At 51.6% G+C, this 16,262-nt stretch overlaps 1 protein-coding gene across 5 annotated transcripts in view; it reads left to right on the top strand.

Moving 5' to 3' along the window:
* The window catches only part of LOC6587836 (flocculation protein FLO11), a 55,695-nt gene that overhangs the window by 38,218 nt on the left and 1,215 nt on the right, over positions 1-16,262 (top strand). Inside the window, exons 4-15 of one of the 5 annotated variants that reach the window (XM_026991130.1) lie at positions 34-251; positions 308-908; positions 1,271-2,488; positions 3,343-3,990; positions 4,789-5,158; positions 5,237-5,506; positions 5,572-5,706; positions 5,938-6,067; positions 6,149-6,294; positions 6,702-6,764; positions 7,918-8,039; positions 10,655-11,744. In XM_026991130.1, coding sequence (XP_026846931.1) covers positions 34-251; positions 308-908; positions 1,271-2,488; positions 3,343-3,990; positions 4,789-5,158; positions 5,237-5,506; positions 5,572-5,706; positions 5,938-6,067; positions 6,149-6,294; positions 6,702-6,764; positions 7,918-8,039; positions 10,655-11,067 — 4,334 coding nt within the window. In that variant the 3' untranslated portion in view covers positions 11,068-11,744. Of the gene's footprint in view, positions 1-33; positions 252-307; positions 909-1,270; positions 2,489-3,342; positions 3,991-4,788; positions 5,159-5,236; positions 5,507-5,571; positions 5,707-5,937; positions 6,068-6,148; positions 6,295-6,701; positions 6,765-7,917; positions 8,040-10,654; positions 11,745-12,088; positions 16,251-16,262 lie in introns of those variants that run through there. The other 4 variants (XM_026991116.1, XM_026991108.1, XM_026991132.1 and 1 more) reach the window with 4 other exon arrangements.

Raw genomic sequence — 16,262 nt, 5'->3', positions numbered from 1 at the left:
CCCGCCCTCTGATTATCCTATGTCCTTGTTTAGTATTTGAGAATCGAGAGAAAATGGTGCTGGTCATGGAGTTTGCCGCTGGCGGCGAGCTCTACGACTACCTGTCCGAGAGGAAGGTCCTCAACGAGGAGGAGGCGCGACGCATCTTCCGGCAGGTGGCCACCGCCGTCTACTACTGTCACAAGCACAAGATCTGCCATCGGGATCTGAAGCTGGAGAATATACTGCTGGACGAGAAGGGCAATGCCAAGGTGAGAGAGAGAGAGGCCATCATTGAAATGTAAACCACTCGACGATTCCTTTGCAGATTGCCGACTTTGGGCTGTCGAATGTGTTCGATGCTGGCCGACTGTTGGGCACCTTCTGCGGCTCCCCGCTGTACGCATCGCCCGAAATCGTCGAGGGCACACCCTACCAGGGACCGGAGGTGGACTGCTGGTCGCTGGGAGTGCTGCTCTACACTCTAGTCTATGGGTCCATGCCCTTCGATGGCTCCAACTTCAAAAGACTCGTCAAGCAGATCAGCCAGGGCGACTACTATGAGCCGCGGAAGCCGTCGCGCGCCTCCACCCTCATCCGGGACATGCTGACGGTGTGCCCCCGGAAACGGGCCACCATCGAGCAGATCTGCGCCCATTGGTGGGTCAACGAGAACGACAATGTCTCGTGCCTGGACCTGGCCGAGGATCTGGCCAATCAGACGCCCGTGCGTCTGGATGTGCTGCTCTCGCTGACGCCGGCGGCCATCACGGCGGACCAACTGGTGGTGCCATCCGCCGAGGGGGCGGCCGCAGCGGCCAAGGCGGCGGCCAACGAGCGTGTGCCCCGCTCCCATTCGGTGGGCTCCATACGCGACATGGGACCGCCCAACACGGAGGCAGAGCGTCGCATCCTGGACATGGTTGCTGGTGAGTTGACGTCATCAATCGCCTGTCAGTCGCAGATGCTCCGCTTGAATGCTCCCCCGTCAGAGAACCCCCGAAGAGAAAACCCACGCTGAGATTCTTCTTCTTGTGTATATATAAACGGAGACTAACTTGCCACACACACAACCACCCCCAACCACACACTAACTGGTGCCCCGTGCCCCGTGCCCCACCTGCCACACCTCCACTCCCACAAACCATACACGACCCATCACTCTCGTCTCCCGAAAAACCACTTGAAACTAAAGTCATTTAACCACAAAACTCATTAAACCACACCACCCTTCTCTCTCTCTCTCTTCCTCTCTCTCTCTCTCTCTGTCTGTCTGTCTCTGTTTTCCCAGCCGGCGGAGAGGCCGCCCTGATGCCATCGCCCACAAGGACCATCACGCCCGCCCAGAGCCCCGTGCAGACCAAACGGAAGCTGCAGCCCACCGTCTCCACCGAGAATGCGGCAGGAACCACGGCCAAGAAGAAGGAGAAGCCGGCCAACAATTCGTTTGTGATCAGCGCAGGAGCAGCACCGCCACAACCACTTGCACCGCCACCGACTGAGCCCATGCGACCAGCACCCGCACCACCGACGCTTATGGAGGCGGAGACTGTGCCCGAGGGGAAGCCGATGGAGCCGAGCTTCTCGCAGAAGGACATGCAGATGGTGGGCGACCTGTGCGAGCAGCTGATGGGGGGAGATGCCTCTGGCACGCCCACACCCACACCGACGCCCGCACCCACGCCAGCACCGGCTGCCACCGCGGCTGCACCAGTGCCTGTGGCCCGGCAGCCGACGCGCGGCAAACTAGACGCCGTGGCCGAGACGCCCGAGGAGAAGGATGCCACCAAGGTGATCAAGAAGTTTGTGAACAAGCACAAGACCGCCGACCTGGTCAACGCCATCAACGAGAGTGCCAACACGGCCAGCGGCAAGGTGGCGCCAACAGCAGCGACTGCGCCTCCATTCGTGCGCAAGTGCAGCCTGCAGGATGAGTCGACGCTGAACAAGTTCAATGCCGAGCGCCGCAAGTCGCGCATCCTGGAGACGGCGGAGAAGTTCCAGCCGGCGCCACCCATCACGACAGGACCAGGAGGCCAGGCGGCGCCCGAGAAGCCCAAGAAGCTCAGCATACCCGGCGTCAGTGTGGGCAGCTTCAAGAAGGAGTTCGAGCGCAAGGCCACCAATCCGCCAGCCACGGCAGGACCCACGCCCGGCGAGCTGCGCGCCCAGGAGCAGGTGGCCGCTGCGGCGGCTGCTGCCCAGGAGGCCGAGTCCCAGCCCCTGGTCACGCCGCCAGCCTCGCCCGTGGTGCATGCCCAGTCGCAGTCCCTGGAGGCCAGCGACTCGAAGAACTCGGTGACCTCGATCTCGCTGGACGAGGCCCGCCGTTCGATGGAGAACTCGATAGCCCTGCTGCTGCAGGCCCAGAACGAGTCCAACAAGGAGGTCGACCAGCTGTGCGCCCAAACGGAGACGATCGGCGTCAGCGAGCCCACGCCCACCAGGGAGGAGCGCGAGCGTAAGTTGAAGAACGCGCGCACCATCATCGGAAACGCCATCCAGCCAGGTGAGTGGCCAAGACTCTGCATGTGCCTCCTGCCAGAGATTATACTCTCGATAATGACAGTCGTACTTTAGTTAAGCTAAACCCTGCAGCGCTTTAAAGTTGACTACTAGCACCACCTTAGCATTACTACATTCAACATTTCTTAGCATTAAGTGTGAATCTGGTGTTGAGTCGCGAGCACAAGTCGAAGCGAAGTCCATCAGTGGCGAGATATATATAGAGCTCTGAAGTCAGAAGCAAATGTTAGCCCTTTCATTGTCAGTTTTATGGAGTTTATGGATAGGCTCCTTGTTGCCTTTTTGTACTTTTGAATGGGCACATTACTGCGATATTTATTCTTCGATAACCCAGGCAGACGCACCAGCGAAAAGTGCTTTAGAATCCAACAACAAAATACATGTCGTGTGCATGTCTTTTTTTTTGTTTTGTCTAGCAAAGGGAGGAATAGGTTTAGAATAACTTTTTACTGATTACCAGATAGTCTATTATGCCTATCGATCCACGACTTGTGCGCTCGACTCCAACCTCCAGTCCATCGTCTTGTTTTCTTTCGATTTTCAATGTGTATGTAAACGTTTTGCAAGCGGAGTGCTGCATGGATTATATCTGGCTTTTCGAATATAATCTTCTGCTCTCACTCACTCACTCTCTCTCTCTCTCTCTGTCTGTCTCTCCATCAAAGCGAATCCCAGCTAAGAGAAAATCCAAAGCAAAATTCCCCTTCAACCCAGTCAATTATCATTTATTTTACCACTCATTATCGTACTCATGGAGTCTCACCTGTGTCTGTCCAGCTACCCAACCACCCACATACATGCCTCCTCATATTCATTGACTCATCATCTTAATTTTAGTGATACGCAGGCCGGCACCGTTTTGTGGCATCGGCAACGGCAATGGCAATGGCAATGGCTTGGGCGGTGGCAGTGGCAGTCGCGTGGGCGTGAGTGGGCCCAACAGTGCACCGATACGCGGAGAAAGTGGCAGTAATTTTATGGGCTATCTGACGCCTTCGCCGCCGATATGTGGCCCACAGACAGCGCCGCCAGTGCTGATCTCACCCAATGCCTTGGCGGCGGCCAAGCAGACCATACAGCAGCGGCTCTTTGGTAGTGGACTGCCCGGCAAATCATCGGCAACATCGAAGCGGCCGGCCACATGGCAGCCCCAGGCGGCGTACAGCTCGGCGAGCATCTTCCAGCCTGCGAACAGCAGTCCATTCAGGATGCTGCAACAAAAGTACCAGCAGGAACAGCAGCGAGGATCGGGTGCCATGTTCGCGCCGCAGCCATTGCCACAATTTGCCCAGCAAGCCAACAGCAGCGGCGTCAACAGAGGCGGCAACAGCGGCAACAACAGCAGCAACAGCAATTGCAACACGATGCCTAATGTCAATTACAATGTCAGTTCGCGCACGAGACCATTTCATAATCAAGCTCAAGACACACTCAATACCAATGCCAGTAGTACATCTGCCATGCCCGCGGCCATGTGGCTGAAATGTAAGTCTTGGCGGCGGTCTCCAAAAAAGCCAACGAACATCCCCACCAAACCAGACCGATGGAGAACCCAGACCCCCATTCCTATGCTATGCGTGTGTGTGTGTGTGTGCCCAGCAATCCACTCAATCCGTTTCCGTTTCCTGTTCCTATTCCCGCTCTGTGTTCCCGTTGCGTTCCTCGAATCTTTATTTGTTTTCCCTTCCTGCTGTATGGCCACACTGGTTGGGCTGATGGATTTCCCACGGCTAGGATCTGCCCATTTGTGGCTGGGAAATCCCTGTCTAATCAGTGTGATAACAATCCCGGCTTGGTAGTCTCTCTTCTCACTCAGGACTCTGTAGTCCGGGCTCTGCTTTCCTCTACCTTGTTTTTTTTTTGTGGCCGAACCCAAACCCGATACCTTGTGGCTCTTTTTTTAGACGTTGTTTGTTCTGGTTGTTGTTCTCGTTGTCGTTGTTGTTGTTGTTGTTGCTGCTGCTGTTGTTGTTCGTGCTCGTTGTGTTCTATCTTTCAATTTCCAACCAATGATTGTAGGACGGTATCTGTAGCCGCTGTGCCAGTGCCTCCTGACTATGCCTCTGCCTGTGCCTCTGCCGCTGTTAATTAACCCCCAACAATGTAGTACATGAACTCTCTTTAACCCAACTGATTGTTTGTTTCTGTTTCTATTTCTGTTACTGTTCACTTATGCTTCATTGCTTACTCGTTGCTGTTGCACCACACCCCGACACTCCACCACTCACTCTTTCATCCGCCCGTGGAGCCCACAACTAATCCGAGATTCTCTCTAATCTGCAGCTTCGCCCGGAGCCGATGGACAGCCGGGCACACCCGGGGCCGTCAAGACCTCCACAGCCTCAATTACCCTCAAGTCGGCCACTCTGCCGCGCCGGAAGATCAATGCCAAGTCGGAGGTGCAGCTGGAGATCAAGCCGCGCATACCAGAGCAGGCACCACAGCCGGCCATGCGCTTCAGCACCGAGATGCAGCATCCGGTGGCCGATCTGCGCAGCGCCCCGCCGCGCGAAGGCCCCATACCGTACAGCCCCATCAAGACGACGCTGCAGGCGCGAGCGACCAGCCTGGAGCCCAAGGAGCATGTCATCACCATCCAGCGACCACCCACGCAGCACGCCTACGGACGCACCAGCTCCAACACAACCACGCGGTAAGCGGGATGAAACAGTTGCCATGAATATTCGAAAGATGCTATAAAAGTATTTGCGTGTCTTACAACCTCCTGCAGTTCCGGCTCACTGTCACGCCAGTCGACGGTCGAATCCGAATCGGATGCGACCACCACCACGGCCACAAATATGTCACAGGCAACCGTGACAGGACTGGGCACCTCCCAGCCCATCAAGAAGAGTCCACGTGAATTTATCATACCGATTGCCGTCGAGGGCGGTGGCTTCATCACGCCCCGAGAGCGCAGCATCGAGCCATCCGAATCGAGTCACACCACCGCCTCCAGTCGGTCCACCTTTAGCCGACTGCGTCCGTCGCGTCGCATTGGGTAAAAGTTTTGCCATCAAACCTTGGGTGCAACTTGCGCTTGAATGAATTCAATTTTGCACACAGCTCCCTGCTCAGCGAGGCCGGCTTCGATGAGGGTTCGCCATTCCAGAAGATGCGCACCACCTCCATAACACGTGACGGCGCCGGAGCCGGGCCCGGGGCCGATGAGGAGGCACGCTTCACCCCACACCGACTCAGGTTTGCCAGCATCCTTTTCGCTTAGTCTAAACCAAAGGTTGTGGCCCAATCGACCAATCCGCCCAATCCGCCCACCCATGGCATGAATACGTAACTGGATTGCCGGATTGAATCAGTCAGCCTTCCCTCCTCCCCACTCCCCTGTGCACTCCCCACCCTGGCTGCCTTTTGATTCAGTTATTTTCATCATCTTACCATCTCCCAACTTCTCTCTTTGTAACACACCCGCAGAAGCTCAAGACCTGTCAAGAAAATTAGTCAGGACAACGACTCGCAAAGCTCTAACGAAGAGGATGATGACGACGATGATGGCTTTGAGATACTCACGGCGGAGAATCTGTTCTCGACACTGCTGCAGCGGGTAAGACTCTAGGACAAGGCTTTAATATACATTACTTTACGTCTCTGGGCGCTGGACTTCATAATTTTGTGAATATTGCAGGTGCGAAACTTAACGAATCGCCTCAACGTCAACAGCGACCTGACAGTCGGTTTCCCCAGCCATTCTAGTCGCCTGCTCACGGACATCTCGCGGCAGGCACAGAGCCACAGTCCATTCTGGAGCCAGGGAGTCTCACCCTTTGCCAGGTGAGTGCCGTCCGAGCGAGTGGCATCCAAAGTTGATTGCCACCCATCCAGCCAGCCAGACATTCAAACAGACAGTCCGTCAGTCAATCAGTCTGCCAGTCAGACTGCCATTGCAGCTTATGCAAACGTGTCCCAGCGTGGCTGCAGTTAATAATTTCATTACATTTCCTTCCGTTGGAGTCGTCACAGTCGAAAGTGATTTGATTAAGAGTCCACTCCTGCGGCAGTACTCCAGCGGACACCACGACCATGACCCATGGATATGATGGGATCTAGTGCTTTTACACCACTCAAACATTGCTAATTTTGTTATCCATTTCTTACATGCTGCCTTGCCACTTACCTCCCATCTAACAATAACAAATCCAACATCCACCAATCAATGCTTTAACCCATCACTCACGAAGCGTGCATAGATCCCAAGTTAGTTATACGAGTAGCTATAGCGAGACGGTCGAGAAGAAGCAAGTGTAAGTACCACCAGAACAAGAACTCGCACCAGAACCAAAACCAGAACCCTATGCTGGCAGCTACTACAGTGCGTTACAGAACCCAAAAGGGGGGCGAGTGTGAGTGTGAGTGCACTCAGAGAAAAAGACACAGCCATAAATATTTGAATTATATATTCAATTTGAATATAAAACACTTGAAAATAAATATAAAATATAATATAAAATATTTATATAAATTATATAATATAATATAAAACAAAAATTTACAAAATTTGAAGAAAATATTAGGCATATATTTAATTTAAATATGAAATATATTTATTTTAAATATAAAAATATTTAATTAAAATATGAGATATAATTATCGTCGCCCAATATTTTATTCAGAGCCTAAAGTTTCGGACTTAACAAAAGAAAGTGTTACTTAAATATATAGAAAGTTAAGGCACAGCAGTTTTAAGAGCTTTTCCATCGTATTTTTCAAAAGTAAAATATTTGATACATTTTCTATAAGATTGGGTAATTTTTATAAGCATGACATAATTGCATTATTTTCTACAATTTTTTAAACGAAAAATGGTCTAAAATTTCCTGTAGAAAATGTGGCAACAAATCCTCATAAAAAACTATTTTATGTGGGCAAAGATCACAAAAGTTTCTTCACGTAAATTCTAGATAAATCGTACTCCATCGAGGGTATTTTTGTGAGCAAACGAGACGGAGATCGTCGTCGTGGCCCGGTGGTAAATCGAATTGTAAATATTTTGAATCCAGTGTATTTTTCTCTGAGTGTAATCGCTGATGTCTATGGATTGTGCTATTATTATTATTATGAAACGCACTGTAGGCTGCCGCCCAAATGCCATCTCCTGCTGTACACCATTAAACCGCAATCCATACAAAATAATATTTGGCTGTTGTCACACCTGCTCCTGCTTTCAGGTGCGGGGAGCGCTGGCTGGGGGCCTTGAACATTACGGCGGGACGGCTACGCCGGTGGCTGGCGTCGTGGCCGGGCGGCCAAAAATGCTGCCTGTAAGTTGGTCCATCCCATGTAATGTGCAAGTCCCTCGGCTGTACGTTCGTCTCGACTGTGTCGTCCTCTAGGTGGGAAGAAGGGGCTGATGGTGCACCAGTTTGACATTCGTTTTCTCTCTCTCTTCCCCAACAGCCGCCTGAACAGTGGCAGCAACAGCGGAGGCCTGGGTGCCCCCTGGCGGCACAGCATGTCCCGGGACCTGGGCAGCGACATGGAATCGATGTTCTCGCGCACCGGCGCCACTTTGCCAAGAGGTGAATATCACAGATTAAAGAGTAAATACCTAGATCAGTAGTGGAGACAGTCGCAACAGGAAAAGTAAACCGAAAAACAGAAAAAAAAAAAAACAAATATCAAAAAAAAAAAAGGGAAATGAAAAATCTGAATTCTGATTCAGAAACTGGCTGTCCAGACATCAGACAAATCTATAGAAAATGTTCTGCTACATAAATAAGAGTTTATTTCAATTTCAATCTACCTATGCCTACATCTACAATATATCTATATCTACATTTACATATTCGTATATATATTTCTAGTAGTTTTTTGATGTTTGCTAAACGAAAACAAATTGAATACAGATCAAGTGAAAATTACCTTATCTCTATATAGTCTAAACCGTAAATCGTAAAACAGTACCATATATTGTGCAGCCTGAAATCCCCTCAAAACCAGTTTAAAAAAAAAAAACCAACAACAACAGCAATGAAACACACACAAAAACAACACAATAATTATTAATTAAGTGTCTACTGTAATTATCAAATGAAAATGCCAATTAATACTTAAACAATGACAAAAATTTAATTCTGTTGGAAATGATATGAATATATACATCACATATATATTTATTATTTTTTTTTATTAGTTTCTGTTTTGTGTGCGCGCACAGTTTTTAATAGCATAATTCTACTATATATCTATCTATCTATCGCTCTATCCAGTGAAATATATCTTTATCTATATCTCTATCTGCTGTCTGTCCTAGAGCACAAGTCTTTTTTTGTTATTAACCCCTAATGCCGCTGATGCTTTTCGAACGATTGGTTTCTGTGTAGCCCACAATTACATACCCCGTACTCGTATTTATTGCTCAACAAGAACCGAACCAAAGCCCCCCGCACCCCAAGACGTGCCCCTAATCGTTCTCGCACCACTTATGATTTGCCCTATCCGCCCCGCCCACCTTTTATGATTTGCCTTTCAATTATTATTATTATTATTATGTACCGCTCTCTCATGCAATGATGATGAAAATGAAGCTACAAACAAACTACAAACTATTCAAAGAAAAGAAACAAATTTGTGTCAAGTCAATAATGTGAAATGAAATCGTATTCAAAGTTCTGTATACCTGTTAGAATATATTGACACGCTCAAGGATATACGTATATACTCGATATCCTCTGTACCAAGTGTCCCCCCCCCCCTCCACCATCAGACCCAAATGTTATTCGAAGAGAAGGAAATTGTTAATGGATGGATGGATGAGGAAATTGTACTTAATCTTAACGACCATCAAATAAACTAAAGCAAATGAAACAACAAAACACCTAATAAATTTACTACATTTTGCAGTGAGAACCATCTAGAGGACAATAAAGATTGCATTGCATTCTTTTGCAACCGCAAAAAACAAACAAAAACAAAACGAAATTATTTTGTTTTTTGTTTTTTTTTTTCGTTGTTATTATTGGATTTGTTTGTGTGGTGTGCGACCACAGAGATTATGTTTTCGCAACCAAAAGAATTTTTATGAAAATACTCTCGTATATTTCCTTTGGAAAATTAATTGTTGTACAGTTCTTTTCTTATGCAAATGGCCCCGCTACCTTAAATTTGTTTTAGTTTTACCAGTTATATATATACTCGTACTCCTACTCCCCATCATACACCCCTCAAAAAAAAAAAAAAAAAAAACAACAACAAGCAAACTAGAAACTAGAAACTTTTCTAATGCGCTAACCCCACAACACCCACACACACACACACACACACAAAAAAATAAATAATAAAATCGAAAACCAAAAACCAAAAACGAAAATCCAAGTTTCAAGTTGAGTTTCCCAAAGTTTTCTTCTTCGTTTTTAATGTGTTTTTTTATTAGTTACAAACAAGATTAAACCCAAAAATTAAGAAACCGAAATTAAACCAAAAACAATTTGTGTTGTACAAGAAATTAATTTGTTTAACATCACTAAGCCTCACACGCACACACACATACACACCCCATGCGCACCAAAAGCCAAAAAAAAAACCACTCAAAAAGCTTCTCAATGTAGTCTACACTGTCCACCTGTCCACGCTGTTAAAAACCGCCAGCAAGCCAACAAGCCAACAAGCCAACAAGCCAACAAGCCAACAAGCTGCTAGACCAAAAACCAACCACTAACTTGGCTCTAAAACAATCTGTGTTGAAAAAACAGAAAACCAAAAACAAATTTCTGAGTTCTGGGCTTTTTTTTCCAATATGTAAATAATAATCGATGTGAAACAGAGCGCCATGAAAAACGATCTTGAAAATACAAATAAAATATATAAAAAAAAAAGAAGTAACAATCGTTGTAATCAACAAATGTCGAAGAAAAAATGTCCAAAACTTTGAATACGATAATACTGTACAGAATTGAAAATGATCTCAGCTACTAATCGAACTTGTTTCGTTCATCATCATTCCGTAGAACCAATCCCTAGAACCACCAGCCTTAACCCACCCAATCTCATGATCATCCAACTAGCCTTAGTCCTTAGGCGATGCATATCGTAACCGTAGAACTGTAGAGCGCCACATAAAACAACCTAATTATTTTGAGTGATAATTTTATTATTGGCCGTTTACACACAATTTCGTACTTACTTTCGTTTGCAGTTGGTTTAACTACTTTAACTACTACCACGCCCACAAAGCATGTTATAACCATTAACCAGAGTCCGTTCAGTACCGTCACCACTGCCACTGCCACTGCCACAGCCACAGCCACAGCTACCAAAACGCATCCCGCCATAATTGCCACGACGGTTGCCGTGGCCGGGGCCGGGGCCAGTACTCCGTCGAAGCTAACCATAACCACCACCACCTCCAGCAACAACTGCGGCGGCAGCAACCGGCAGCAGCAAATCAGACAAGCAGCCACCACCATCCAGGCCACCATCCAAGCAACAGCCACTGCAACACCCCAGCGGGCCAAAGCCATCAGCAGCAGCAGCAAGAGCACCGCCACTAGCACCATCATCCGCAGTCCCACCGCCACAGCAACCACAAGAAGCCCCAAGAAGCCATAAAGCTATGGCAGCAGCACAGCCCTGCTCTGCTCTGCTCTGCCAATTGCCGGCCCTGTGGGTGGATGGGTGGTTTGGGTGCTAGTGGGTGCAGCTGTCGAGAGCTTTGCAGTGGGTGTGTTCTGGTGGAACCAGAACCTGACCTGGCTGAAATTGTTCAAACTCTTTTGTGTTACCCAATTCGATTTACACATTTGTTTATTGTTTAACAAAATTGTTTGTATTTCATTTTGGAGAGCCAACGGCATAGGGAAAACTTTTAATTAAAGTGCCGAACGCCAGCAATCGGAATTGCCAGAAACGATTGTGAATTGTATTATACATATATATTTTTGGATAACATTTGAACAATTTGATCTTTTCACCTATCGAATCATTCCAGTTTCATAATGTAGACACGCGACACTTTGTGATTTATTTTCTTTAACTATTGTATAATTTTAAATATTAGACAATCGTTTGAAGCACTGCTCCAGAGAGCAGGGCCCGCATTCCAGTCATTTTGCTCGACCTAACTGAATCCAACTCAAGAAAAGCATTCCAGAGCTTCAAGTCTACCAATTAAGCCATTATACTAAAAAAAAAGAACTAAACACTTACACACTTACACCCCCAGAAACATTCCAAACAACATATGAAACTATTTTTATACACAGCGAAAATAAAACATGACATTCAAATTGTTGAGCGTTTGTTGTTATTGGCCAGCTTGTGTCCTGCACGTGTCCTAATCCTTGTTGTAATTCGTTCCTGCAAGTTTGTTTGTTCTTTGTTCGAATCTAGTCCGCCGATAAAGAGTTCTTTTGGTTGCCAAAACAAGACACAAAACGTTTACAGATCACTGGGCCTCCGAACCGCTGAATCGATGGATCCACTGTAAGTAGTCCCCTAACACTCGATATCCATCGCCCGGCAAGTAAGTGAATCACTAATCGAAGCCACTAAATCGTTCTATCAGTCTGCCGGCGGACAAGTGCCATCGATGTTCATCTATGTGCCTTCCACTCTTTCAATCTCCCCACAGGTCACCACCAGGGCAAGGGCAGCTCCAGCAAGCCCAGCTCGGCGCCGGCCCATGTGGAGAAGACGGCCCCAACAACAGCGACAACCCCAGCGGCAGCCGTCACCGCTGAGGAGCCTCTGGACCTGGCCGACCTGGATCTCTCGCGGCTGCGGCTGAGCAAGAAGGATCTCGAAACGCTGTCCAGCATCACGCCGGGACTGCCCAAGTGCTTTCAGGAACAGCTGCTGGCCAAGCTGCCGCCCACCCAGGCCCGCAAGCTGTCCCGCACCCTGAGCGTGCAGACCAGTGCCCCCAGCAGCGCCAACACCCCGAAGCCCTACAAGCGCAGTCAGAGCGGCGGCCGCGGCTACTTGCCGGATCAGCCGGAGGAGGAGTACAAGCCCAAGCCCCTCACAGATGCACCCAAGACAACGGCGGCCAGTACTGCCATCTATCGACGCAGTCTGAGCCGGAGCCAGGCCCTGACCCAGACCCAGGCACAGCCCAATCAGGAGGGGACAACTGGAGCGGGAGTACAGCCTGCAACGACGCCGACTACGACCAGCAAGAGCCGCAGCAGCAGCGTATGTCGGGATGACTACGGCAAGTCCTCGCTCTGCAGCAGCACCTACACCAGCGACATCAGTGACAAGTACAAGTACTACTCCCCCTACTTGAGCAAGTCCAGCAATGGAGCGACAACAACGACGACGACGAAGGAGGTGCCGGAAAAGCGTTATAGCGCTGGCCTGGGGCGTCCGCCAAGCGGCTGCCTGTCGCCGCCGCCGAACGGTGCATTGCCGGCGAGCGTGCCACCGGGCGAGGGCAGTAGTTCCCTGCGCGGACGCTCCTCGCAGCGCCGAATCTCACGCTTTCTGCGGCCCGACTTCTTCGACGATCCACGCGACCGCGATCGCGACACGCAGAACATGTTGCGGGACATACGCGAGAAATCCAGCGATCGCATGGAGCAGGCGGATCTGCGTCGGCGCAAGCACAGTCTGCCCAACGTGGAGCAAGCCGATGAGGTGCCCACACTGGAGCCAGGACCAGTCAGGTCATCGATGCGTCACACGCGCAACAAGAGCGTGGAACTTTTCCCAGATGCACCCGAAGGCACCCAACAGACAGGACAGACAGCACAGGACTCTTCAGGCAAGCGCTCGGGACTGCGACAACGAAGTGTTTCCAGGCCACGTGAGCTGGAAACCGATCTGGACAAGCATGAGCTGGCGGACAAGATTCTGCAAGAGCTGCAGCTTCTCTCCGCCGTGCGCACCCAACACGAGCAGGGCCAGACTCCCGATGGAGAGACTGACAAGACGGAGGAGACCTCAACCATCCGCAAGGTGAAGAAGGTGAAGCCCAAGGATGTCGCCTCCAACGAGGCGGAGGCCACCAAGCTCTCAACGACGACAACAACAACAACCACTACGCTGGTACGGAAAGTCAAGAAGGTGTCTAGGAAGGCAGACGAACCGAAGACGCCCAGTACGGAGACAGCTGGCACAGAGATGCCAGTGCCTGCCTCTACGCCCAAGGAGACCCGGCTGAAGCGCCCCAAGTCCTACCCCATGAAGGACCTCGGTCTGAGCCTCAAGTCTGGAACGGAGCTGCCCGAACCCTCGGTTTCTGCCTCGGCAATGCCCAGTAAGCTTCCGAGCAAGCTGCCATCAGCCGTGGGCAACGACTCTCAGGCTGGGGAGAATGCGCCACGGGAGAGCCGCCTAATGCGTCCCAAGAGCTATCCAGCCACCAAGCTGGCCACGCCCAAGGAATTACGTAAGGTCGCACGGAGCGGGGTGGCCATTCCCACCATTGCGGAGGCGACTCCAACTGCCTCGGCAGATATCTCCGCCACTGGCACTCCCGTCAGCTCCAAGTCCACGTCGGAGGAGAAATCTCTTTCGGCCACGCCCACCGGCACCATGAGTAACGTGATCGATACCAAGGACACGGCCTCTTCCTCAAGCGACTCGCGGCCGACGACTATCAAGAAAATCATCAAAGTGTCCAAGAAATCCAAGCTGGTGCCACCAACGCCAGTGACGCCCACCACGTCGCCCTCAGCCACAACAACCACAAACACCACGGCCACAACAACACCTGCAGACAGCTCCAAGGAGTCGAGTCCCGTGATCAAATCGAAGGAGAAGTCGCCGGAGAAGAAGCCCAGCAAGGGCCTGCTCTACGCCCTGGGCCAGAAGTTCGAGAAGCTGCGTGACTCGGCCATGAGCAAGGACAAGAAGACGGCCACATCCGGAGGGTCGACAGCCTTGGCCTGCACCCAGAAGCAGGGCTCACCGGAGGAGCGCAGCTCCCCCGAGAAGGCCACGGTACTGCGCAAGAAAAAGTCTCTGGAGGCTGAGAAATCAATCGAGCTGCCGGCCGAAGACAAGCGAGTGGACAAACGGTCCCGTTTCGATAGCATGCTGCGCTCGCTGCGGGAGCGTTCTGTGCCTCGCTCCCAGTCCAGCTCGAGGGCGAGTCCCAAGCGAGCGGCCAGCGTGGAAGAGCTGCATGCCGGAGTCGGCACGGACGGGGCCACCGGGAAGCAGAGTGGAGCCGTCAACAAGATGTTCGGGGGACTGCTGCGACGCTTCGATCGGGAGAGCAGCGAACAAAGGCGTGTGCGGAGCACTCGATCCACCAGCAACATTGAGCGACAGGTGCGCGAGGAGCAGGATCCCTTGCTGCCGACATCGCCCATCTACCAGAACGTGGTGAAGGCCAAGCCGATTGCCCAGGCCGCCACCGAAGAGAACTGCAACTGCGAGACGGCCTGTCCGGACTGCAGACAGAACCAGGGACAGGCCATGAAGCCGACCAGCGCCAGCAGCAGCACCACCCCGAGCATCAAGGAGAAGCGCAAAGGTCTGATGTTGGATCTGGCCAGTGCCCAGGGGGCCAGTGGTGCGAGTGGGGCGGCCAGCGCCGTGACTACAGCCACCACCACCACAAGTGGCAGCAGCTACCGCGGATCCAAGACCAATCCGGCGCTGATCAATGGCAACGGCGGGTTGGGACTGTACTCGAATCTGCCACCTTATCCGGGGGCCATGAAGAGCGCCTCCTCGAACAACAGCTCCAGCCAGCAGTCCGTGGAGAATGCCACCAACAACAACTCGACGAACACGAACAACAACTGCAGCTCGCAGACGTCGGGGTACCGCACCTCGTCGGCGCATGAGATCAACCGGAACAATCCGATGCTGACGCCCTCCTTCGAGAACATTGCCAACTACTCCTCGGACTCGCGCAGCTACCAGGATGACTGCGCCTCCACCTCGACGTTCCTGTCGCCCACCGAGGAGCCGGAGCTGTACTTTGACAACTGGTCGATCTGCTCCGAGGACAACTACATGCTGCACGCGACGCCCTCGCCCACAGTGTCGCGCCTGTCGCGGGCCTCGCTCTCGTCGCCCACGCGCTGCTCGGAGAGCTCCGATCCCAACGAGAGCGTCATCGATCGCATCAAGCGGCGGAGCTTCTACAGCCGCTTCAACGAGCAGAAGAAGCCGCGTCGCACCAGCAGCATCGTGGGTCCCTCGGCGGTGCGGGACTACTACAGGGAACAGCAGGCGGCGGTCAAGGCTCGCTCCAGCCACAAGTTGCATGTGGCGGAGGTGGAGCCGCGCGCCCACTCCCCGGACATTGCCCAGCAGTTCTTCAGGCCCCTGAAGCTGAGCCCAGTGGGCACGGAGCTGAAGCCTCCCATGTACCGCTCGCCGTTGGACTACTCCACCTCGTCGTCGGGTGGGGCCACGAGCAAGCCGCGCAAGAGCCTCAACGACATACGCAACACCTCGCCCTCGTTCCTCAGCAAGAGGTACGAGGTGCACGACTACAGCTCCGTGCCCATGCGATACAAGAGCTCCTCCAGCTCGAGTCCCAGCAACGGAGCCATCGCCAGTGGCTACTACAACACGTACAATCCCAAGCGCCGCTCCTCCTACACCCTGAACGGCAGCCTGCCCACTGCCAGCAGCAGCAGTGCGGCCGGCAGCAGCCACCTGGATGGTTATGCCACCCTGGGACGACGCTCCATCCGGCCCTACGATCATCGGACGATGTCGCTGCTGGAGCCACCAACAACCAGCAGCAGCAGTGCTGCCGGTAGCAGCGCCTACCAGAGAAGGGAAGCACGCACACCTGTGCGGGACTACACCTCCAGCATTTCACGGTGAGTCGAACT

This window comes from Drosophila persimilis, unplaced genomic scaffold, assembly GCF_003286085.1.
Source record: "Drosophila persimilis strain 14011-0111.01,24,50 unplaced genomic scaffold, DperRS2 tig00000000-arrow-pilon, whole genome shotgun sequence".
NCBI classification, from domain to species: Eukaryota; Metazoa; Arthropoda; class Insecta; order Diptera; family Drosophilidae; genus Drosophila; species Drosophila persimilis.
Note: the sequence above shows the minus strand (reverse complement) of the source record. Positions and strands in the feature narration are given on the sequence as shown.